Below are 24744 nucleotides of genomic sequence, written 5' to 3' on the forward strand. Positions count from 1 at the left end.
TCACTTATTTGACGGAAATCTATTGTTCTGTTATTTCTTCACATTAGTATATGGATTGTAGTATTTGGCTTGTGGTCCATAAGTGTCTGTAATAATGAGAAAAATCTAACTTTTAAAAAGATAGAATACTAGATCTTCAGGGCTGGAATGTCCCAAATTATAACATTAGACAGCAGTCACATTAGACACAGTCATTATTCCACACGAGTCACGTGTCTAATGTCATATGACTTAAATGAAGATTTGAGATGGTTATCATCTTCTGTTGGTTAAAAAAATGCTCATGTGGTTGGTCAAATATCATTTAAACAATTAGATGTTTTGGCCTGCCTATGAAGGCTGCCAATGTTACACCAGAAGACGCCCTGGATAGGAAGAAGTGGAGGAAGGCATGCAAAATAGCGGACCCTGCATCGCGGGATATAAACTGCTAGGAAGAAGAAGAGATGTTTTGGCCTCACAGAGAATCATAATAATGATGGTTTTAAAGTATGAACTATTAGCTTTTTAAGTTCAACATCTCAGGAGCAAAGAGCTCACATCCTCGGTAAACTGGGGCAATGCTTTGTCTCAGGCTATACTCTGACATTTCAGCACATACAGTAACTTAAAAAATAATGCACTCCATTTATTTTCATAAACTTAAAAGTAATCAATGTAAAATACAAAAGAGAAGCACTGGTTTGAGGAAGCTGCCATGCTGCCCCCCCCCCCCATCTTGAATACAGTCACGGCACAAAGTGGACATCACCTTTTCACCTAATTGTGTTTTTGTAGAAACCAGCTACATACGTAGTATTCCTTCTCCTCCCTCATTTCCACCTCATCCACTTTGCCTTATGTGAAGCTGAAATCAGGACTCTAAAACATGAAACCATGCATAAACATGTTTATTCTATTTCATTTTTTATTATTACTATTTCTCATTCCCGATACTGTAGTAATACTTGTTGTCAGCAGATTAGACCTGCTACCCTTGCGTCTCAGGAGAGCAGACTGAGTGTCACTTAAGCAACAAAAACAGCTGGCTAACATCAAGCTAACATTATGGCAGCTAATGTTAGGCTCAAGTGTCCTAAAAATCACATGTTCCCTCTGGTAAACAGTTTGATTATAATCTCACATCAAATGACAGTTTAGTTGCCATGTCCACTTCAAAGATGTTTCACTAATGCCGATTAATAGCAGCTAACACAACCAAAACAGCAGCTCTTCACAACAGAAAAGTTCAGAATATCCTCAACAATTCATCTCACAATTACTGTGAGCAGAAGTGACACACCTGACACATCAACTCGTATCATACTTCTATCCAGAGTAAATACACGTGGACACAGCACAGTAACAGCCTACTTATGATTTGTCCTACAGTGGCCACCATAACTTGATATGGGAGGGGTCAGAAAACAAAATGTAGTTGTGGACTGAGGCACTGTGATTAAATACTACACCTGAAACCTCAGGAAGAGTCCAGCCCTATTCTGGATGTGCAAATGGCAGTACTCGTAAAAGGAGCCTTTAGGTTCAGTAAACAAATATATTTAGCTAGCTTACCTGGTGCTAGCCTAGGTTGACGGCTGAAGTCAAAGATGTTGGATTTAAGTTCATACTCCGCTTTTCCACTCTAATTTGATGAATTTCTCATACACACATTTGGAGAGAATTACATTTTTTTCTCAGTTCTTATAATTTTTCATTTGGCTTAAACCTCCCTGGAGGGGTGCCAAAAATTCCTCCGTGCAAGAAAACCTTGACTACTTGCTGACTTCAAAGACGACGTCACTAGCTGGAGAAAAGTGGTTGTTTTACAGCGTTTTTACAGTTTGTTTTGACTGACAGACTGAAAGACAATATTGTGACTTAGTATGACAACACATCTCATACCTGCCTGTCTTTACCATTTTCTACACATACCAAATGTATTGGCACTGAAGTGTGCTATAGAAACACACTGATACATGCAAACTAACTCAGAGATAAATAGTTTCTGAATCTTGGTCCAGCTTCGGGGAAGACAGGCCCAATTGAAGAGGAGATTGACCGTTATAGTGAGGCATGGTGGCTCTGCTGGGGGATGGAGGCGGTCCATTTACCAGCACTGAAAGAGCTCTGCGCTCATTTTTAGCAGTGTCCCACAGGGTGAAGGAAAGGAAGACAGACTCGGCTGGATCTCTTTTTGCCTGTCTGAGGGAAATTGTTTTGCTGTCTTGTTTGAAGCGCTGAGTGTGTTTTGCAGTTTTACTCTGCAATCAAAGGTGCCCCCCACCTACCACCACCAACACCACCACCTGGTGGTCTCAGCATAGCGCTCAGCTTACTGTTGACAGCCTCACCTTGGTCACACGCGAGCCTCAAACATGCGCACTCGGCAATTTCACAGAGATCACTAACAAGGGGATGCCTTCTCCTTAGACATGAATTTAGCTGACCCATCAATTACATTCCCCCTGGAAGAACATAACATGATGATAATTATGATAATGACATGACATTGTGATAATGACATGATAAGGAAGTGTAAGATGAATCTGCCCACTGTGCAGTAAGCGCTTATCATCTTCGCAGAGGAGGAACGAGACCTGACAAGAGCTGCTTTTAGAGTGTGTGTGTGTGTGTGTGTGTGTGTGTGTGTGTGTGTGTGTGTGTGTGTGTGTGTGTGTGTGTGTGTGTGTGTGTGTAAAGAAGGGCTTCGGTATGCGTCAGGTGTATGCAGTGCTCATGAAGAGTCACGTTTGCTTCTTTTATGTAAGTCAGTCAGTTTCAGTTTATGTATTTTTATGACCAAATGGTTTGTCTGCCTTTTTCTTCTTTTGGCTCCTCCTTTTAGGGGTCGCCATAGCTGACCACTTGGGTCCATCTCCCCCAATGCTTTGCATCCTCCTGTCACACCAACCCTTTGCATGTCTGTCCTTCATGAATCTTGTGATTTTCCCCTTTTCCACCTGCCTGGCAGCTCCATTTTCAGCATCTATCCCTCCTCTGCACATGTCCAAACTATCTCAACCTTGTAATCTTTGTCTGTGAGGTACTCGATCCAAGCTGTCCCTGCAAAGCTATTTTCGGCTGCTCCCTTGTCACAGTGGGTAGCTGTTCAACTTTTCACCATAAAGTTTAGGGTTCAATTTACAATTCTGTTGGTCGCTTTCAGTGCTCTTCATGGTCAGACCATGCTTGCTTGCTTACAGTATATTAGTGAACTACTTCAACTGTATGTCTAACAGTCTCTGAGGTCAGCTGATCAGTGCTTGCTAGCTTCACCTAGGTCGCCATTAAAGGTCTGATGTTGTGGCTCAAATTTGCTTCCGCTGGATTTAAGATCTATGGATACTGTCGATACTTTAAGAGGAAGCTTAAGACCTACCACCATCTCCAAATCGTACACCTTTACTAACATTTCACTCTCGGTTCTGTCCATCTGTCAAAAACCACCCCTGACCCTCATTTCCACCCTCTCCACCCTGCCTGCGCTCTCTTCTTCACCTCTCTTGTCTCTTCTCTGTTGCTTTGGACGGTTGACCCCAGGTATTTAAACTCATCTATCTTCACTATCTCTACTCCTTGCAGATCCCTGTTACACATATCTCTCTCTCTCTCTCTCTCATTCACACACGTTTTCTATCTTGCTTCTACTGACTTTCATTCCTATTTTCTCCGATACATACCTCCACCTCTCCTGGCTTCCCCCCCCCCCCACCTGCTCTCTCAACTCTACACAGATCACAATGCCATCTGCAAAAATCAGAGTCCACGAAGACTCCTGCCAGACCTCATTAGTCAACCTCTCCATCACCGCTGCAAACAAGAAGGGGCTCAGAGCCGATCCTTCATGTCATCCTCACCTCCAAACCATCAGTCCTACGGCACGCTTCACCACAGTCTTGCTGTCTTCATACATGTCCTGCACCAGCCTCACACATTTCTCCGCCACTCCTGACAGTGCCACACTTTTGCCTTTCTTTAGATTTGTTTAATCTATAGGTGAGTTTGTTTGTTTTTTATGTTCAGCGACTTTTTGTCCTCTTCCACTCGTATCCTACATGCAACATCTTTTTACTTTACTGCAGCTATAATTTATCAGGGATGGTTGAATGCTGTTATTATTATCTGTAAAAGCCCGGCTAGAATTTGGAATTTCTACACTTTTGTCCATTGTTTACATATTACCTCCGCCTCTATGTGAGTCTCAACCAGTGTTTGGAGGTCCGAGTGTGTAAGGTCGGTTTATGAACTGATAGTCATGTATCCAAGCTGTAACAGCAGCCAACAGCTCTATCCTTCTTCTCTAATCATGCCAAGATGATCAATATGAGCACAACTTGAAGATTAAGTCTGGGTTTGATCATCCTTTTGGTGAACCTTTTTGCCACTCTTGTAATGTTTGTGTCTGTCTCTTGGGATTTAGTGTATAAGGTAAAGAGAACTAAGTGCTTATTCTGCTCCACAAGTTTGGAAGTAAGGGATTGCTGAGTGTGCTGCACGTCCTTGTCTCAAGAGCGATATGCACAGCCCGCTCATATTGATGGATGTTGTCCAAATGTAAAGAGAACAGGAATCATTCTGCAGGGAGTGCAGGGAGCCTGAAAAGAATCTGAAAACCTTTTAGTGGAACAAATGAACTTAAAAAGTGCAGTGGATTTAGAGCAACCCAGCGGTTTTGTACTGTATATATCGGATTTTTTCTTTGTGTGTTCCTATGCGTGTGTGTTGGGGGGGGGTGTTCAGACTTATTATAGTAAGAAAAAAGTAAATATTTGGCACCAGGAATTCCTGAAAGAGCTAAACATTAATTTAAAGACTCTGATCAAAGACGGGCATTTTGTCTTCCTCCCTTTGAGTCATAGTCGATGTCGCTCGAAAATGCTGCCGAATACTTCATCATCCATATGCTAAATACACCATTTTTCATTTCTTGTTAATTCCCTTTCCAATACCTCCCTCTATTCCCTCCACCACTCCTAATCTGGCTATAAAGGTCAGTTTAGCATAATGACATCACAGAAACGAGCATGGGCAAACCCAGATTACTAAATCTGAGTCTAATGTGGCTTTTCAGATAAAACAGCATTAAATGACATTAACGCCACTGCATTCACTGGCAGCTTTAATGGAGATTGCTCAGGACTGGCCCTTCTTTACCCTCTTTGTATTTTTAATGAGGTGACAGAGAGAGGAAAGATTGGAATAGGATGGTCTTACAACATGCTGAGCTGGGATCAGATACAGTCCATCTATTTGTGTAATATTCCATCAGCTCTCTTACAGGGCCAGGGTTAACCTCTTCAGTGTGACTGACATTTTTGGAGCACAGGCAGCACCACTGGCAGAACTCAAAGGGACTTTTAGAAAAATATTACAGCCATCATTGCCGCGATGAGATCACTTTTTTAAAGCGAGTTCAGGCACAGATTAGCATTTACTGTAGGCTTTGGAGATGAACAAACTGCTATGTGATTATCACTGTGGTTTTGTAAGTCTGTGAATTAGCAGGCCATTTGCTCAAAATCTTTACTAATTCAACATCTGTCTGGGTATTTATACCCCGAAGCACATGTTGCCGCTTGTACCTCGAAGACAAAGTGGAAAACAAGTAGAATTCTAAGAACATATTTATTATTCTCCCGCTGCTGCAATTTTCAGTAAAAAAAAAAAAAAATTTAAAAAAAATGTGTGGAATAACAAAAAAGATGAAGAGCCTTAAACACGAGAAGACGACTGGCTCTGGCGAACGGTCTTTAACATTCATCTGTTTCTCTGCTGCTTCCAAAGAAAGATGTTTTTCTGCTTCATCTCTGCGGCAACAGCAACTTTCCCGGCACAGAAAAAAAACAAAAAAAAAAAAAAACACTGGAGGGAATGTTCCCTGGAAAAGAAGAAGAATGGTGACACAGGGGTCATGAATTATACAAAGGTTGTTAGAGGCTTTGCTACACTTAACATCATTAAGAACTGTATTAATTATATCTGTAGCCCTTTCTCCATTATGGTGCAAAGCAACCCTTTCACGACTGATTCATGGCATGCTGGTTAGGAAAAATACATCAATCTACATCATCTAGAGCAGCATGAACATGGGACACACACACACCCACAAGCACCCTCAAACACATTACTGGCAAAAGTGCAATCCAAACTCATAACGAACTACTTCCACAAATAAACACCTAATATTCAACAGTCTCAAATTATAGTGACTCTTGTGGAATTTATCAATAAATCATAGACTGTGTCTATCCTGGCCTCCCATGAATGCAACTTGTATGGTAAACAAACATATTTGCCAATACAGTATCATATACACTCACTGGCCAATGCTCAGTTTGTACTAAGAGGACCAAAGTGTGCCAAGACAATATGTTCCATACCATGTCACACCAGCCTGAGCTGTTGATACAATCCAGGATGGATCCATGTTTTCATGTTATTTACACCTAATTCTGATCCTGACTGTTGCAGCAGAAACCGAGACTCATCAGCTCAGGCAGTGTTTTCTTAATCTTCTGTTGTTCAACTCTGGGTGAAATAGTTAGTTTCCTATTCTTAGTTGAACACAGTGGGAACCAGTGTTGTCTTCTTTTGCTGTGGTCCATCTGCTTCAGAAACGCTCATGTGCATACTGTCGTTGTAATGAGTGGTTATCTGAGTTACTGTTGTGTTCCTATCAGCTCGAAGAAGTCTGCCCATTTGTCTCTCAGCTTTGACATCAACAAGGTATTTTTACTCAGACAATTGCAGCTCACTGGATACTTTCTCTCTGTTTTTTGGACCATTCCCTGTAAACCCTAAAGATGGTTGTGCTGGAAAATCCCAGGAGATCAGCAGTTTCTGAAATACTCAGACCAGCCCATCTGGCACTAACAACCATGCCACGTTCAAAGTCAGTTAAATCACCTTTATTCCCAATTCCAATGTTCAATTTGAACTTCAGTAAGTAGTCTTGACCATTTCTACTTGCCTAAATGCCTGTGACCGGCTGATTAGATATAATTAGGTGTGCCTAACAAAACGGCTGTTGACTGTAAATGAGTTGCAGACAGACAAAACTTGACTGTCATGTATACTATAGGTGAACGTTGCATTTGTTTTACAACTGTTCGCAAACTGTTCGTGAAAACGAGTGATTACTAAAGCATGAGTTCAAAAGAGACACATGCACTCGAGTATTTCATTTCAGAACGATTACAAAGTTTGCTTAAGTTTGGATGTTCTTCATGGAAGCAACAAAGCTTCTCTATTTTGGAGATAAACAGCATTCCTGAAAACACATGGAGCTGATCAGGGATACAACCAGATAATTGTAATATCAGCACATGGTGAGAGCACACGCCATATCAACACAACGTTACAACCCTGGCTTTTTCTATCTTTACTAGATGTCAGTTAGCCATCAAATAAAAAACAGGTTTATGTTTAAAATTAGGAATAAAAGATTCATCCTTCCACAACTATAGCTTAGGTTGAGGCCCTTTTAAAAATTCAGCTATTTAAATGGAAAAAAAGCAGCATAAACAACCAAAAGCACTTATAATAAACTATTATACTACACAAGCGTCTTCTGTTATTTTCATAATCTAAACAGTCAAACCTCTTTTGATGCACAGTGAATTGGAAAAAGAGAGAACATTTTGACCACTGGGAATTTTCTGTGACCATAGCTCTTAGGGACCTGACCAGCAGTGGTCAATGTGGTCTTTAATTGTGGTGGACAAAGGATGCAGTCATGAACAGTGTGTGCCCAGTCTTTATTTAGTCCCAGAGACAAGCATTAGCAAGAAAGCCTTCAGCTGAAATGGTCCATTTATGTAAATGAGTCATACGATACGTGCAAAGAGGTGCAAGACTGCAATGTTAGGAAGAACACTTCAGTGAAGAACTTCCAGTTCTTCTTTTTTTGTAAATCCTCCTCTTTTTTTTAAACCAAAGCTCAGTCACACAACCTGCCAGGGAGGGCCAGATATCATCAACAACAACAACAAAAAAACATTTACTTAAGGGAAACAAGCTGTCATGTGGGTGGTACTGACTTATTTAAAGTGATAAATTAGGTCCATAATTTTTCATAATTAATGCTTTTCTGGTTTTGTCAACAGCTTTAGTGGCAAACGCTCACTGCTTTGGTTTTTGACTCTGAAACCATGCTGCAATGCTTTGATGAGATTGTTGTGTCTATCGATCTATTTTGTATATATCTATCTATTTATCTATCTTTCTGTCTATAGCATAAACTTACATTTGTATGAAATCTGATAAACAGCAATGCTTCAAGTTCAATAAATGCCACAATGGAAATGTCCACAGGACATGGTTGCCATAGTGACTTTTCAAAAAGCCGAGAATCCATCAGAGGAGTTACTAAACATGCAAATCACATGATTCTGATATTATTATATCTGCTGCAGGATGATTTAATTGTGTTTCACCAGTTTTGTAAATTCGTGTTTAAAAAAGGCGTATTTCTTGTCTGCTTGTATTGTATCTAATTTTTTTTGATTGCTTGGGGTTTTTTGTAGGTGGTTGAGGTCTCAGGGCATCTTATACAGCTTATACAGCTTTCACATTTTATCTTTCAGAGTCATCTTTAAATTTATGTAATAATTGTTTTCCTGACCCCATAATATCTCACTTACATTAGCATTCATATCCTTTGTTTTTTTGCCCTTACTGCTATGCCCTGGTGTAGTTTTATCAGTAGCACTGGAGATGCTGTTTGTGGAAACCAGGGACTGAGCATCACCACAATAATATCACCTTTACATTCAAACACAGTAGCATCATTCCCAGCATAGGGATTCTATTCCTGTGACAGGGACTACCAAAAAATATAGAGGGGGGCTTCAGTGAAAACCTTTTCAAACATGCCCCAGGTGTCAGGCTGTGGCAAAGGTTTCTGTTTCAATGTGCTGCCAAGAAAACACAGGAGTGGCTTCAGGAAAGCTCTGTGAAGGTCCTGGAGTGGCCCAGCAAGAATGTGGATCCTACTCAATAGAAGCATCTCCGTGGAGACCTACAATAAAAATTGCTGTGCACTGACACTCCCAGTTCAGCTCGGGTGAGTTCGAAGATTCAACTGATGGTATCACAGAAGGTTTTTTTTTTTTTTTTGGAAGACTTGAGGCTGGCATTTCTGTCTAAGGTGCTTCAACCATGTACAAAGTGAAGAATACCAACTTTGAAATAGGGTCACTCAGTCTTTTATTTTTAATAAATTTACAATACTTTTGTTAAGTCACTGTGTGCAGAGCGATGAACAGAAACAAAAAGGTTTGTTGAAAGCGTCTGACGAATTTGCGAATGCGCTGTTTGCATTATGCAAATGCCTGCAAGTCACTCTGCAGGCAGTATAATCTAAATGAAAGAGAATAAGGCTCGGTCAAATTGATACGGAACAAAGCTGGCATTGATATGAAATATTTGTTTTGTACATGTTTACAAGTTTAAATCCTGCTTAAAGTTACCCTCTTTAAATATTTATCAGTCAAATCTTAGTTCACAATTACGGCAAAATGAGCAAAATGAAATCACAGTTAAAGCCCAGGATAAAGAAGATTTACTCAGGTAATTTAGGGACTTAGATTAAGATAGGACTGAATCAGATGTTTATTTCCAGATCCTCAAGAGTAAATTAATCTAAACGTGTGCCTAAATTATCAACCCAAAGCACTAATTGGTCTTTGTTGTTCAATCTTGATTTGCTGTTTGTATTTACACTATAGCATAAGGATTTCTTATCTTGCTGAAGCCACTGAGGCATCAACAGGACCGCACTACAGCTGTAAAGCTAATTAATGTGATTTATGCTTGTTTGGTTGCTTGCTAGCTTGCACATTTTTGAGGGGAGCAACATCATCTGCAAGTCATTGTCTTTGGTAAATAAGAAAAAATTGGCTTTTCAGTAAGTCTAACACTGGGTTACTCCTTTGCCTGGTGGTCTGGAAGCACGCAAAGCTTCTTTCTTTTTTTTTACGCAGCCTCACACACATGTAAGCTCTGCTTAAGCCTGAGGGTTTTGAAGAGTTACACATTTTATTGTAAAACAATAAGCTCCACACTTCTTGAAATCCTAAGATGGCAATGATGGAATTTGTTTCTATATCAGAGTCAGATGGCAGTGATATTAGTGTTTGAAACAAGGACCACCAGTAATAATATGAATTTGTTTGTTATAAAAATAAATGGTATTAAAAAATATCTGCATGACACAGCACCCTCACAGTAAAAGCAGCTGATTTCACTCGCAGGCGTGGTACAGGCAACTAGAACTAAAATCGTCTTGATGAACTCAAATGCTGTATTTCCACAAAACCTTGACATGGATAACAGCACTCTAAAAAAGTTACTTTGGGAAAGGGTGATGCTGAGTGACTCTTTAAACGAATGATGATTCAAATATGTCAGGGATTCTCAGGTATTTATTGCCTCACAGGGCCCACAAATTTCTTGCTGCACCCCTGGTTATTTATGCTAGCAAGCAGGAGAAACCACGAAAATCAGGGAAATGCTTAACACCAAGTCTTTCATTCAGTTTGCACTTCAGCTCTCTTTCGCTGTCTCCCTCTGGACCAGACTGTGCTGTGGCTGAGGCAGGACTATTTAAGGCTATGGCACTGCCATTTGGCTTGGGGGTCCACATGTGCACTGGAGGTCCTCATTTTGATTCTAAATGGCCTTGACACCAAAACAAACAAACTCTCCTCAGCGCACCAAGCAGGCCTGAAAAATTATGGGAACGGGGAGGGATATGCAATTATAGCAGCTAATTTGCGGTCACAAAACTAGCCCCATTTGCGGTGCCCCCAGCCACCCCTTTATTTCGAATATCGGGGAGCACGGGATGTATGTGTGTACGTTTGGATGGTGTCAGAAAAGGGCTTTGGGAAAAATTCCCCATTACAGCTGAAGGAGGGTCATGCAGCACCAGGGCGATGTGCATTGCTCATCACGTACGATTAGGGTTAGCGCTCTGCAAGGAGGCATCTGTTGCTAATTGAAGCAGAATAGATATCAAGGAGGTCCAAGCAGAAAAAAACATGCTCATCTGGAAGTAAATAGATTTTGGCTTGTGTGAAATTAGAACTGTGAACCACCTGCATATTGTACAGACTGATCCTCTCAATCCAAGGCTTTGTGTGTAACTGTTTGGAATTAGTTGGGTATTACATTGGCAATAATTGGTTAGGTAATTTTAAAATGAGTGATGAATTAGTTCCAAAGTGTTGCCACTACAGAAATCCACATCTAGGCATAGTGAAGCAGACAAAGAGGCTGGATTTATTATGGAAAAAAGGGGGATGGAGGGAGACAGTAGACTGAGCGTGAGCACATCAGTGTAGAGCCAAAACTGTCCAGTGATGGCAATCTGATGCGACTGAACCATGTGCCCACTGGCCAGCTGACATCAGCTAGCGCCTCACTGACCAAACCTCCCGGCCCCTTCATGCCAAGGCCAGATGCAAACAAAGAAAAACCAAGGCATGCACACACCAACACACATCCAAATAGATTTTATGTCCATGCCCATCATCCACCCCTTTCTAAAAAAAATAAATAAATAAACAAAATAAACAAAAATCAAAGAACACCGAAACTTCACACAGATTGTACTACAGAGAACAATATCACATAAACTTCTGACATAGTTAAGTGACTTCATATCTATTTAGCCACCATGCTAGCAAACGTCAAGTGCTGTATCAGCAGCTGTGGTTATATAAATCAGGCAATGTGGTTCATTCACAGCATCGATGTTGATTACTCCATCCAGTTTATTCCCTTAGAGAGTCGATGTAAATGTACAGACTAAAGCAGTGATTTATACATTTTAAAAGAAATCTTAATTTTGGCTTTGCAGCTCCATCTGAGTTCATAGCTGATAACAGAAAAAAAGGCAGAAAGGTGGCATTTAGCTAAGATAAGATAAGATAACCTTTATTAGTCCCACACGTGGGAAATTTGTTTTGTCACAGCAGGAAGTGGACAGTGCAAAAGTTATGACGCAAAAATTAGAATACAATAAGAATAAATACAGTACACAGCTGTACAGAATAGAATAAAATAATATACTATATACAGTAGAATAAAATAGAATAAAAATATACAATAAGATAAAAATAGAATACGAATGCTATATACAACTGAGTAAAAATACAACGATGCCAGAAAAGATTATTGCACTTAGTGTTATTGCACATGTGTGGATGTGTGTGTTTGTTCAGTTAAAGTCTTTGTTGTGGAGTCTGACAGCAGTGGGGAGGAAAGACCTGCGAAATCTCTCCGTCCCACACCGTGGGTGCCGCAGTCTCCCACTGAAGGAGCTGCTCAGTGCTGTCACAGTCTGCTGCATGGGGTGGGAGACGTTGTCCAACAGGGATGACAGCTTAGCCGCCATTCTCCTGTCCCAGCTCAACTAAATGGTGCTGAAGACCTTTGACAGGGGCATTATTTTTCAAGGCAATCAGCTTGTGAGCACTGGAGGCAGTGACAGTGGAAACTGTGAGCAAGAGCAGCTCAATATTATGTCTGTGTGTTGAGCTATGTGACAATTTTATGTGCCCCTTTTCATGCCCGACACATAAGCACACACATGCTGAGACATCCCGATGGAGCGACAGACCATAGCTGGGTTTATCCTCTTTGACCTTCACTGTTTGAGTCCAATGTAGGGCTCGGCTGGTTGAAGTGGTCTCAGTGTTGCGAGGGGCAGCCAAAAGCCCTACTTATCAGTGTTGTGGCTCAGTGGCTCCTTTTCTGAGTGTAATAAGTGCAGCGCACCACTGCTTCCCAATGCAGACTTTTAGCCTACGCACCCTGTCATGTCAGTCATAAACCCAGAAAATTCACTGATCATGTATGAACTGAAATCACAGAATATCAACACTTATATCGGGTCAAATGGATACATTTCACAATTTTAAGCACATTAACCCATTATGTAGATGAAAAATAACATTATGGTATTAGTAGAAAGCACAGTATTTCTTAGACTGTCTTGCCAATTATCTTGCGGGCACTTTCTCTTTATTTAAAAGTATGTCAAGGGCTCTGAATACTGGGGATTTTTTGCCTACATGAGTAAGGCCTCAGAGTTACAGGCCTAGAGGCCAGTTGGCAGCCTCTGGTCACTAGGGAAAAATCTGAATTCTTCAACTGGTTGGCAAGCAGTTGCTTGTATTTGCTAGGTGAAATCTGTCACACAGAGGGTGCTGCAGGAGTAGATGCAGGCAACTGGTTTGCATTGTCCTTTTTCACGGTTTCTCTATGCCTTGGGAAATAGTTGACAAGTGTTTGCAGACAAGTTGGTAGCTTTCCAAGCTACCAAAATAAGTGGAAGGAAATTTTTGATACAGCAATATATGCCTCTTTCCAACCAATTTCATGGTAAAACTGCAAACAACCTGCAGCAACTGCTCACCAACCAGTTGCCAACCACAGATCACTTTTCCCTAGGGACCTCCAAGTCCTGTCTCTGGCCTGCGTGAATGGGGATGTCTCAATCTACTTCATAGCAATGACAGTAACCTCCAGCAACTGTCTGACAACCGGTTGGGAATACGCATTTTCCCTCGTGACAAGTGGCTTCCAGATAGTCGCTGACTGGTCTGTAGATCTGCGGGACTGAAGTTAACTTAAATATACTTAAATGCACTTAAATGAAGTTTATTGATCATGACGAGTAACTGTTAAAACAAAGATATGTGGTTTTTCTGATGGGGACACTACGAAGGTAGATTATGTCATTAGGGTTTGGACGCATCACCAATACTACAGCATGGTGATGCGTCCTGCTTCATTTTGGTCTAGAATTCTGCTATACCCTTTTCCAACTAATACAGTACACTCTAATATGAACAATTTCTGAGTTATTAGCATAAAAAGTGACTGGTGCTGTTCTAGATGTCCTTTCTTGTTACTACTTTTCTCCTAGACCAAACAATCTATGATGACTATTTCTTTACATTGTTAAAATTGTTGAAAGTTGAATAAGACATTTAATTTAATGTATTTCACACAGAACTTTTGGGCTGCAAAATAATTCCCCATAATAGCTGTGATCTCTATGGCAGAAACTAATTTTATTTAGAAGGCGTTAATCAGTCAGGTCCATCTAAGTCTGCCTGATCTACCTACAATAACTCTTAAATCCAGCCTTGTAATAACCCTCTGTAATTAGGACGGAGACACACTAACAAGGGAGACAACCATCATCATCACTCAGCTACCTCATCATCATCACCATTCTCATTATCAAGCTGAAGATCAAATTCCAGCCTGGCTCCGGGATAGTGGGACTTCAGTTCACCTGATGTATTGTGCATCATTAGATTGTTGTTATTACTGTGCCATGGGGAGTCAAACAGGATGGAGATTCAGTCTTGTAATATTCTATACACCCTAGTAGGGAGGACCCACTTGACATTCTCCACCTAATGGCAACAATATATTGAGGCAAAGAGCTGAGACACTAATTTGTTTACTTCCATCTTTCCTCTTTCGGTTTCTTTTCTATTTATTTCACACATATATATACAAAGCAAACTATGCTGCTACAAAAACTTGATCAACAAAAGTTGATCAATGAAATATAAATGCTAAATAGCCCTTATCATTGATGTCTAATAGATTGAATGAACATGCCTCTATTCACCATATTGTTAGCATGCATCTATTTGAAGCACAAAGGAAATGGAAAACATACCAATGGATAGCAACCAGGCTTGTCCATGGAGCCTGTCCACCACCATGCTCCAACAGCGCTGCGAGGCACCCAGTGCTTAAAAGGCAGCTGCCTGATGATCGATGACTTCATCTAGTCTGCCTGATTCCTCCACTTGTGCTGAGTGAACACTTAATGTAACAGGCCCACAGAGAAATGCCTTGATTAGGTTGTGAGAGCAAAGAGCCACAGGGAGCCACTTAAAGGGAGAAGCTTTCCGTACAGCAGTCTTTACCAGACCATACATACACTTAGTGACGTATGTGATGCCACTAACACACAACATCATTCTCACTTCATTGTGCAGCTCAGTAAGCATGCACACACACCACTCAACTCTGTTGCCAGCAGGACCAGACCATCCAGCACAGCTGGTGTATCCCAATGTTGACTCTTCAGTTGGGGAGGACTACTGCAGGGATTTACCATATCACTGTAGGCAGTGCAGAGATTGTTTCGGTATGAGTCCATCAAGCTTTATCTCTCCCCAAGGTACCCACGCAAATCTCTCCTATAAATAACCTGTTCTTAATTCTGATTTCTTAATGTAACTCCCGCAGAGAAGACTAATCAGTTTTATTGAAGCTGCCAGATAACTTGTTCACACATAGTTTGCACAAAGTATAACTGCTTTAAAGGACTGATTACATTATTTTTTTCCTTTTCAGTGAACTACTCAACACCTTCCAGCTCTGGTATGTACATACGCTCACATATTCACACAGACAATAACACACACACATGCGCGCACACAAGATCATGCAGCAAGACTCATGGCACTTCTTTCCAAGCCCTCCCAACATCTGCTTGTTCTTCCTCTGATTAAAAAAATCCTCTGCGTTTCATTATCACTGATTTGCATAGTAATAGCGTGCATATTAAGCAGCTACTTCAGAGGGTGGGCGGTCTAATGAATGCCGCAGTCTCCTCTGTTTTAACTCAATTTTTCCTCATCCATATTCAGTCGTGTGCCCCCTCCTAGCTCCCTCACGACCCCCCTGCCCTCGGGGACGGCAATTCTGTTTCCACTGAAATGCTTCCTCCAGCCTCTCCCCAAATCCCAGAACCCTCTCCATTAATCCAATTAATTAGAGCCATTGATATGCAGCCCGCTTCGACCAAGCAGCTGTTTGCCTGCCAATTGCCTCGCTATGAGGAAACGGGTGGGGGGTGGCGGGGGTCAGGTTATAGGGTGTCCCATCACCCATTGCACATACAGCAACTCTTAACACTTGGCAACAAGAAAGTCACCACCCACAACGATCTCAGTGGCAGCCTTAAACCCGTGGATAAGCATCTCATGGTTGAACTACCTGCTGATAAGTGAAAATCATAAAGCTTGCTCTATCATATCTCTAAAGGGTAAAGACCAAGTAACCTTTTCACTTTCACACAGCCATTAGGCCATGTAAATATTTGGCAGTTTGCCACTGTTTTGACTTTCTAAGTCTGGATGGAAAACTGGCCGGTGTTAGATTTGTATTGTTGATTGTCATTTATGCTTAGAAATATTTACTTATATATGCTTAGAGTTTTGTAATTAGTTGTAGATTGGTAGAGGTTTTGATCCTTGATAGTCTGCAAACTTTGTGTGTATTAGACAGCACTTTGGGAGCATGAGAGGTCATACCGTGTCTTATTATTTTATGGTAGGATTAACGTAGCTACGTCTGTTCTAGTCTAAGTGCTCTTTGTTTAGATGAACTGCAGGACTTCCTCACCGTGTTATCTAGGATGAACCATCTAGGGTGAGGGGGAGGCTACCCTCTTCCTGACCAAGGATGTTTAACCCTTTGATCAGCAACACACACACACACACACACACACACACACACACACACACACACACACACACACACACACACACACACACACACAGGCAAGGTACTCTTTGTTTGTATGTAGACGTCGTATGTTAATGAACCTATGCATATTCATGTAACCTCAATAAAAGGACAGTGTATGGGAGAACGGACGAGAGCTACTGGGGTCAAGCGAAGGAACGGCGTTTGTCCGGTTCTCTCCCGTGCACGAGTACCATGAAGAAGTTTGCCTACTTGTGTCTTGCTTAGCAGTGTAATTATATTGTCTTCAATGTTCCAGCGGATGGGTTCAAGCTACAAACCTAACATTAATTGGTCCTTCGATGCCGGATCCCTGGGATCGCATTCACCGAGGGGGGGGAGGCACGCTGAAAGACTGACGTCAGCCAGGAAGTTCCTGTGGATTCGCTGTCTGTCCTTCTCCTCGATGAATGGCGATCGGCGGGATTCAGGCTGATATTACACGCTAAGCAACGCCAAGTAAGTTTAAAGAGGCCGACTCTATAACCGTGTCGTTGTGCAGTCTCCGCCATTTTGTGAGGCGTTGAGAAGTTCGCTGCTTTGTGGAGCGATAACTGGGTTAGTGTCCCGAAAAAGAAGTTTTGGTTAAATCGCCCAAGGGTCCCAAGCGTCCGGTGAGTGTCCGGTTTTGAAATCGCCCTGGGTGTGTGTCCCGAGCGTCCCTTCATTGGGTTTTGTCGCGCGAGTGGGTGAGCGTCCCACAACTGGGTCAGGGTCCCGAGCGGTCCGGTGTGAGTCCGGAGTAGGCCTATTTTGTGTTGTTGTCATTGTTGTCGTCGTCGTCGTTTTTGTTGTTGTTGTTGTGTGAGTGCGTGCGGAGCAGAACACGTGGTCTGTAACACCGACTGTTGTTGTTATCATGGGTTTCTAAGCAACCAAGAGTGAGTTAGAGGGAGAAAGACGTTTGTGCTGGACTTTGCTCCTGGCAGCACAAAGTATTTATGTATAAAAGAGAGAGAGCGAAGGCTCCACAGCTGCGTGGGTGCACGCGAATGCGGTCGCGCGGGTTTCACGCGGACCTGAGCCGTGCGGTTAATCGCAGGCTTATAAATGGAAGAGATTCAAATGTTAGAAGTTTTCAGAAAACACACCAGCCTTGAAGAGTGTGTGGAAAAGGCCAGCCCACATCAGCAGCTGTGCTCTGGTGGGTGGCTTTCCCCCCACCCCTTCCTGACACAAAATGTTAACAGCCTGTGTGCCAAACCATTGAGGTGGATAGTTGTTAAAAGTAACCTACATTAAGCTTGTGGTTGCTTAAATTCAGTACAATGACATGTGAGGTGAAGTGTTATAGGTAAATATTTAAACTAATGAAGTGCATAGAGGCACTTGACCTGTGTGGAAGACTTTCGTCTTATTATGAACCATTGTTGAGATATACAGCACACCTGTGAAAACAACTAATATGCTGAACCCTGTATGAAACATCTAAAAGTACATGATGGAGAAGCTGAGTTGAATATGTAAGTGTAAGACTTTGCCACTGTGGGCAGAGCATGCAACTACTGTGTGATGTCGCGTTGCAGTTTTGTTTTTGTTTTTTGAGCTGATGAGCAAGCTACACATTATCAGATCAAGAGCTGTCTGAGAACTACTCAAAGAGAGGGAAACAGAGAGTGTGCAGCGTTTCCATGAGCAGTTTTTCTGCACCTTGACTCGTGTGTGTGTGTGTAGCATCAGCATCATGTTTTTGTTTATTTGTTTTGTTGGATTAAAAATAATTAAATAAACTGGTGATCATGCTTATGGATCACCATGGCACATATCTCCAGCCATATGGTTTATTTATGCAGATGAAAAAGTGAGTGTGAATGTGTCTGACATCACAGTGTTTTTGTGCGCTGTGTAAAAGTAATTGCCTTTGATTGTGAGTGAGAGCGGTGATTCTGCAGGTCACCAGCTATTGTAACGAAAAAAAAGAGTGAAAAAGAAAAATCATAGGAAAAAGGTTTTGTGTTGATCAGCCAAAAACAACTACAATTTCATTTTCTGCTTTTAAGAAAAGACTGTTCACAAAAACACACACAGAGAGAGATGTGTGTTGATTAAGCAGTGATGATAATAATGAAATGTCTTAGTTTGTCACTTTCAGGTGAAAAGCAGACCTGAATCAATTTTCCACATGCAGCGGTCGGAAGAAAGTTATAGTTTAACATCATTGGAAACATGCAGGCCAAGTTTCTGGCTGACTTATTTACAGTGCCATGTGTTTCTCAACCTCACAAGCGAGCTCACTCCTCCCTGAAGATAAGGAATGCAGCTCCATGATAAAGAGACAGCAGCAAGTCCTGAGCACAAAAAGTCCCAGCAAAGCAGCAGCAATGTGGATAAACAGCAGCAGAAGAAGAAAGCAAACCCATCTTCCTGTCTGATTGGTTGAATTTCACGGAGGGGCGAGCAAGATGGCAGCGTGAAGAGGAGTTTTTGTTTGAGTTCTCAGCACGAGACACTTATTTGACGTCTTTCTGGCCTTCGGGACTTTTTTGGAGATCAGCGCGCTAAACTTGCTGGATCTGAGGCCAGGGTCTGCGGCGGCAGCATGTTGAAATGCTCAAAAAGGACTGAGTGACTCGGGCAAGCCACATGCGGCTAGCGACATGAAAGAAATGGACCCTTCATGATGCGTTCAACGTGCCAGCGCTGTGGTGGGAAAGGCTCCATCATAAACACGCCCTGCGCCGAGGTTCAGGCCAAGAAGAAGAAGACGATGACTTCCAAGCCCAAGAAGGTCGGCCTCAGCGTGGGCGAGCTGATTGTGAAAGCCGTGGCCGCTTCCAAGGAGCGCAACGGCCTGTCTGTGGCCGCTCTCAAGAAGGCTCTGGCTGCCGGAGGCTACGATGTGGACAAGAACAAGGCCCGTGTCAAGACCGCCATCAAGAGCCTGGTGGCGAAGGGCACCAGGACCTCCGGATCCTTCAAGATGAACAAGGCTACTGAGAGCAAAGCCAAGAAGCCCGCCGCAGCCAAAGCCAAGAAACCGGCAGCAGCTGCTAAGAAGTCGCCCAAGAAGGCAGCAGCAGCACTTCAGCTACTAGACAGGACAAAGCTGAAGGAGAACTGCCGGGACTGTTGAAGAGGGAGAGGACAACAGAGTGAGAAGACTAGGTGAGAACACATAGGAATTATTTAATGTGGGAAATCAAAATTTGGGTTAGCAAACCTGGGGAAAAGAAAACTGACTGCTTAAGTTGGAAAATTGAGACGGAGTCTGAAACATTGCGAAAATAGAAACATATACAAAATCACACACACACAAGCAGAACATGCATTAACCCTACTAACAATTCCAAACACAAAATGACTCATGAAGACTCATAGCACATTAGTTAAGAAATGATTAAATAATAGCAGAGAAATGTGTAGGAAAGGCAGCTTTAAGAACATGCTCTGCTGGAGATGCAGCTCCACAGACATGCATTAGACCTGCCTAATAACACAAACCCATGCAATGAAAATTAGCTTGTTATCTTTCATCAGTGTTACAATAGTGTCAATTTAGCAGACACTTGTTATCAAATGCTGAATTTATCCTAAAGAAAAAAATTGACTCTCCAAGTTGCAGGACAACAGTTTAACTTTTGTGAGAAAAAAGATCCTGGTTTGACCAACCAGTGATCAGACAATAAATTTAGTTGTTAAAATGGTAAATTGGGAGAAGCTTCCTGTTTGATTGAGGCAGCACATGTAATTTACTGTATGAGGGAAATTGTCTTTTGTGATACTATTTTGAACATGCTTTTCTGTCGTCCTGTCAACTTAGTGGGTTAATAGCTGATATGCAAATTAGTTGATCAGTTTTAGATTAATGAAAGGTGACTGAATTCTAGTATGAGTGAATGAGATGTGTTGGAGTTGTTGTGTGTTGAGTGGAGACTCTAAAACACTGAGTTTCCTGCTTTGATGTGCGAGTGAATCCTGTATTTAGATACACAACTCTGAATACGTCAGAACAGACTGTTTTGTGAAGTGCATGACAGCATGTCACATGTTTTATGATGAAGGGAAAAGGGAAATTGAATAAAATAGATCTGTGGCCTAAATGAGTGAAGAGCACAGACCTGGTAATTAAACTCATAGCTAATAAGACATTAGGATTATGTTGTGTGTTGTGCAGCTGATGATTTTTCTTTTGTTGTGAAGTTGAGCCTGCCGATTAGTATGATGGTATGATAAACCATGCTAATGGTATGATTTACCCTCCTGAGATGAGGAGCTTGTGTCATGACTTAACAAGGCCTTTTTATTTTGATACTTTCACAGTGCACTGAGAGTTTGGTTTGATAATCTCTGTTATTTTTTATTTTTCATTTTTGAACAAGCACTGATTTTTGCTTGTGAATTTCTTTTCTTTGAGCAGATCTGCAAGTCGGGAATTAAAAGCGTTACACGTCGTCAAGAAAATTGTTGCAAGTGAGTTTCTCCACATTTAAAATGGGTTCAGGAGAAAGCCACTTATTTGGGACAATTAGGAAATGAGAGTCCCCCCCAAAAAGGATTCAACGAGGAAATCCAGTCTAAATTATTTTTCTTTTTGAAATAACGTCGTTTTGCTGAGCGTGGAAACGAATGCGATGATAATTTCCACAATTAGCAAAAGAAGGAACCACTGAGTGAATGAGTAAGAATTTTAAAATATCTGACTGACTGACTGACTGAACATGATTGTGTGAAGCTAACCCCCACCTGACAAAGGTGCAGATGAACCCATGTGTTTCCTTTTACAGGAGCAGAAAGATGACAGCAACACTCGAGGTTGCATGATGATTTAACCTTTTAAATGCCATTTTCTGTGTCTGTGCATTTATCAGGTGTGTTATTCATAGGCTTGAGTTGCTTACAGAGATATCTGTGACAAAGTATGCATACGCCTGCGCAAGCGCTAATATTTGCATTTTCTTTTCTTGCAGCATGCCAGTTCTTCATGTGAATTGATGATGCGATTTATACCAGGACGACTGGTTGATGTTTTTTCCTACTACAGGATTTCTGGGTTTATGTGTGAGGAAAACTGTGTTTACAGGTTATGAGTGGTGATGCTGTTGCATTGTGTTGATGGGAAAATGTGAAGGTTACTTTGATAATGTGAATAACCTGTGTGAAATTTCCTGTGTTGAGAACTGGTGTTACTTCTTTCCACAGCTAGGGTTGACTTTATGGTGTTTTTATGGCACCTCTGGAACCTGTTGACCTGTGTCTGACCTCTGTCTGACTACAGTCAATGTGTATTGCTAATGTTAGTTTCTTTGAGAATGCTGTGGAAGATTCAGCTGAAACGGACAAGTGACATGAGTAAAAAAAATAAGAGATACAGTGTTTCTGGGATAGTTTGATATGGGCTCATTAGCTGGCCACTTTTGAGCCCATAGTAATATATAAGTGGAGTGTCTTTGCTTAACAGCAGTCACCGATTACATTAATGTTGCCTGAGTACATGGGATGATCCATGTCTGAGGCGACTTATGAAAATAATTGTAGTTTACTGATTTGAGAAAACCTGCACATGACACTTGTCTTGCTGATGTTGAATGCTTCTTGTCCTTATGATACAATTGTTTACAGGTATGGAGTTTGATTTTACTTCCAGATTTTGCTTTCCAGGCCATGATGGTGTGTATGCAGGCTCCTGGGAGAGCCAGGTGTTAAGCAAACTTAATATGCAAAGCACACTAACATTTTCATTGCAGGGTTATAGGTCCAGGGTGGTGCTGCTCCAGGGGAGGAGATGCCCTGATGTTGCCTGGGATATGATCTAGCTAATCTTTTTCTTTAAGACTGGAATCCAGGTTTGGTGAGTTGACGCATGGGAATGTCCATGCGTCAAGAGGTGGAGTCCAAGGATTAACATTAAACAATGTTTTTTATTATTGTTGCAGTGATTTGTGTGATTAGCCGTTTTATTTACAAATATTAAACCTATGCAAGTGGTGCACCCATGTTCAGATGAGGCTTTGATGGCCTATAAGTGAAGTTCACTGAACTAAAGAATGTGGTTTGATGATTGTTGACATACTCTCCAAATAGTTTGTCTTCCTAGCAAGGAAATACAGGTGCAGCAGTAATCTCCTGAGAAATCTTCAGAGGCCCAGTGAGAAGCGCATAGCTGACAGGACCAGGCAGTGGTTGAGGTCAAAGATCAAGCTGATTGGGGCCCATCATGAAATCAGACCTTGGAGCCACAGCAAGGACCATGAAACTGCCTGCAAAATAGAGGAGAGGATTGTCCACAAGATGGGAGAGAGGCTTCAGGAGGATCAGAGATCATCTTCAGCACAGCAGACATCACACAGAGAGCTGTGCTACTAAGCTTCCAGGAAATCAAGAGGAGACTTCCCACAGCAAGATTTTAAATAAAATGAAAGATTCAATATTGACGCTGAGGAAGACGACTAAGGTGTACGACGTGCTCTGCCTTAAACCTTCAGCAGCGTTGGAACATAAACACTCAGGGGATGAGGAGCGTGCCAAGCTCCATCGACAGCGTAGAAGGAGTTCGAGGATGACATCATGATTCTGTGAAAGCACAGGAACCGGAAGCTATGGTGGTGATGACAGCAGTTTCCTATGAACATCACCTAATGCTGTGCCACTGTACTGTGCATACGATGACACTCTGAAGGCTGCTGGGATCATAATAGCAGTAAGACAACCCTGCACCCTTTCCACAGAGGTGTTTTCTGCAGAGTATGGACAATGAAGGACAATGAAGGAGTCATAAATATCCCCCTCACAAGACGAAGGTCTGAAGTGAGGTAATGGGAGGCCATAAAACTAGAGTGCTGAGAGGTCTGCAGCTTGGAAATAGCTGAGACCCATGTTGACGAACCACAAAACCAACTAGTATGTTTGAATGTCTATTCTACATACATTTGGACTCTGGTCCTATGGACAGTGATGGAAACAACTGGAAGAGACATTCATGACGCCCTGCAGAGCTTAAACCACTCTGCAGAAAGACATGTGATGTGCACACCCGGAGGAAGCACCACCAAGTTGAGATGTTTTTCAAAATGTTACTTTTTTAGTTTCACTATTAAATTAACAATTTCTTTGGTTGCTCGTAAGATGCAGTTTGCCATGAGATGAGCTCAATGAATGGGGTAACTGCTAATACATTTGTTGAACTGTGTACCTTTTCAGTAATTTAGGGTGATTTGACATATGCTGAGTATAAAAATGTTTGCATTGAAACTGTCAGACATGAGGTATTCATACCTGGGAACTTTTCAGGCATAAAGGTCAAAAAGGGGGGAAATGTTAGATTTGTATTGTTGATTGTCATTTATGCTTAGAAATATTTACTTATATATGCTTAGAGTTTTGTAATTAGTTGTAGATTGGTAGAGGTTTTGATCCTTGATAGTCTGCAAACTTTGTGTGTATTAGACAGCACTTTGGGAGCATGAGAGGTCATACCGTGTCTTATTATTTTATGGTAGGATTAACGTAGCTACGTCTGTTCTAGTCTAAGTGCTCTTTGTTTAGATGAACTGCAGGACTTCCTCACCGTGTTATCTAGGATGAACCATCTAGGGTGAGGGGGAGGCTACCCTCTTCCTGACCAAGGATGTTTAACCCTTTGATCAGCAACACACACACACACACACACACACACACACACACACACACACACACACACACACACACACACACACACACACACACACACACACACACACAGGCAAGGTACTCTTTGTTTGTATGTAGACGTCGTATGTTAATGAACCTATGCATATTCATGTAACCTCAATAAAAGGACAGTGTATGGGAGAACGGACGAGAGCTACTGGGGTCAAGCGAAGGAACGGCGTTTGTCCGGTTCTCTCCCGTGCACGAGTACCATGAAGAAGTTTGCCTACTTGTGTCTTGCTTAGCAGTGTAATTATATTGTCTTCAATGTTCCAGCGGATGGGTTCAAGCTACAAACCTAACAGCCGGTATAACCTTACATAAGAAAAGATACAAATTGTGCTGCTTTATGGACTCTGGGCTAGGACAGCAGTAACTAACATTGAAATCCATTTAGTTTAGTTCACAGTTATATTGCTTTATTACCCCTGAGTATAAGTTCCTTCCTGGGGAAACAAAAATGAAGGCAAAATATATGAGTAACAGAAACGTATGCCCTTTTATTCAATCAGTCACTGCAAATTCCTCCGAGGTTCGACAAAGGGCAGCTAAATATACATCAATGGA

The 24744-nt window shown here is 41.7% G+C and overlaps 1 protein-coding gene across 1 annotated transcript; it reads left to right on the forward strand.

The window, feature by feature from the left end:
* Nucleotides 1-16892: 16892 nt before the first annotated feature.
* On the forward strand, nucleotides 16893-24397 carry LOC308403585 (histone H1-like). The gene is made up of 2 exons (XM_080893134.1): nucleotides 16893-21359; nucleotides 21459-24397. Exon 1 carries the CDS (start codon nucleotides 19169-19171, stop codon nucleotides 19622-19624), a length of 456 nt encoding a protein of 151 aa, XP_080749260.1. The 5' UTR covers nucleotides 16893-19168; the 3' UTR covers nucleotides 19625-21359; nucleotides 21459-24397.
* Nucleotides 24398-24744: the final 347 nt, after the last annotated feature.

The sequence above is a fragment of the Rhamphochromis sp. 'chilingali' genome (assembly GCF_963969265.1).
Source record: "Rhamphochromis sp. 'chilingali' genome assembly, chromosome: 10".
Lineage (NCBI taxonomy): Eukaryota > Metazoa > Chordata > Actinopteri > Cichliformes > Cichlidae > Rhamphochromis > Rhamphochromis sp. 'chilingali'.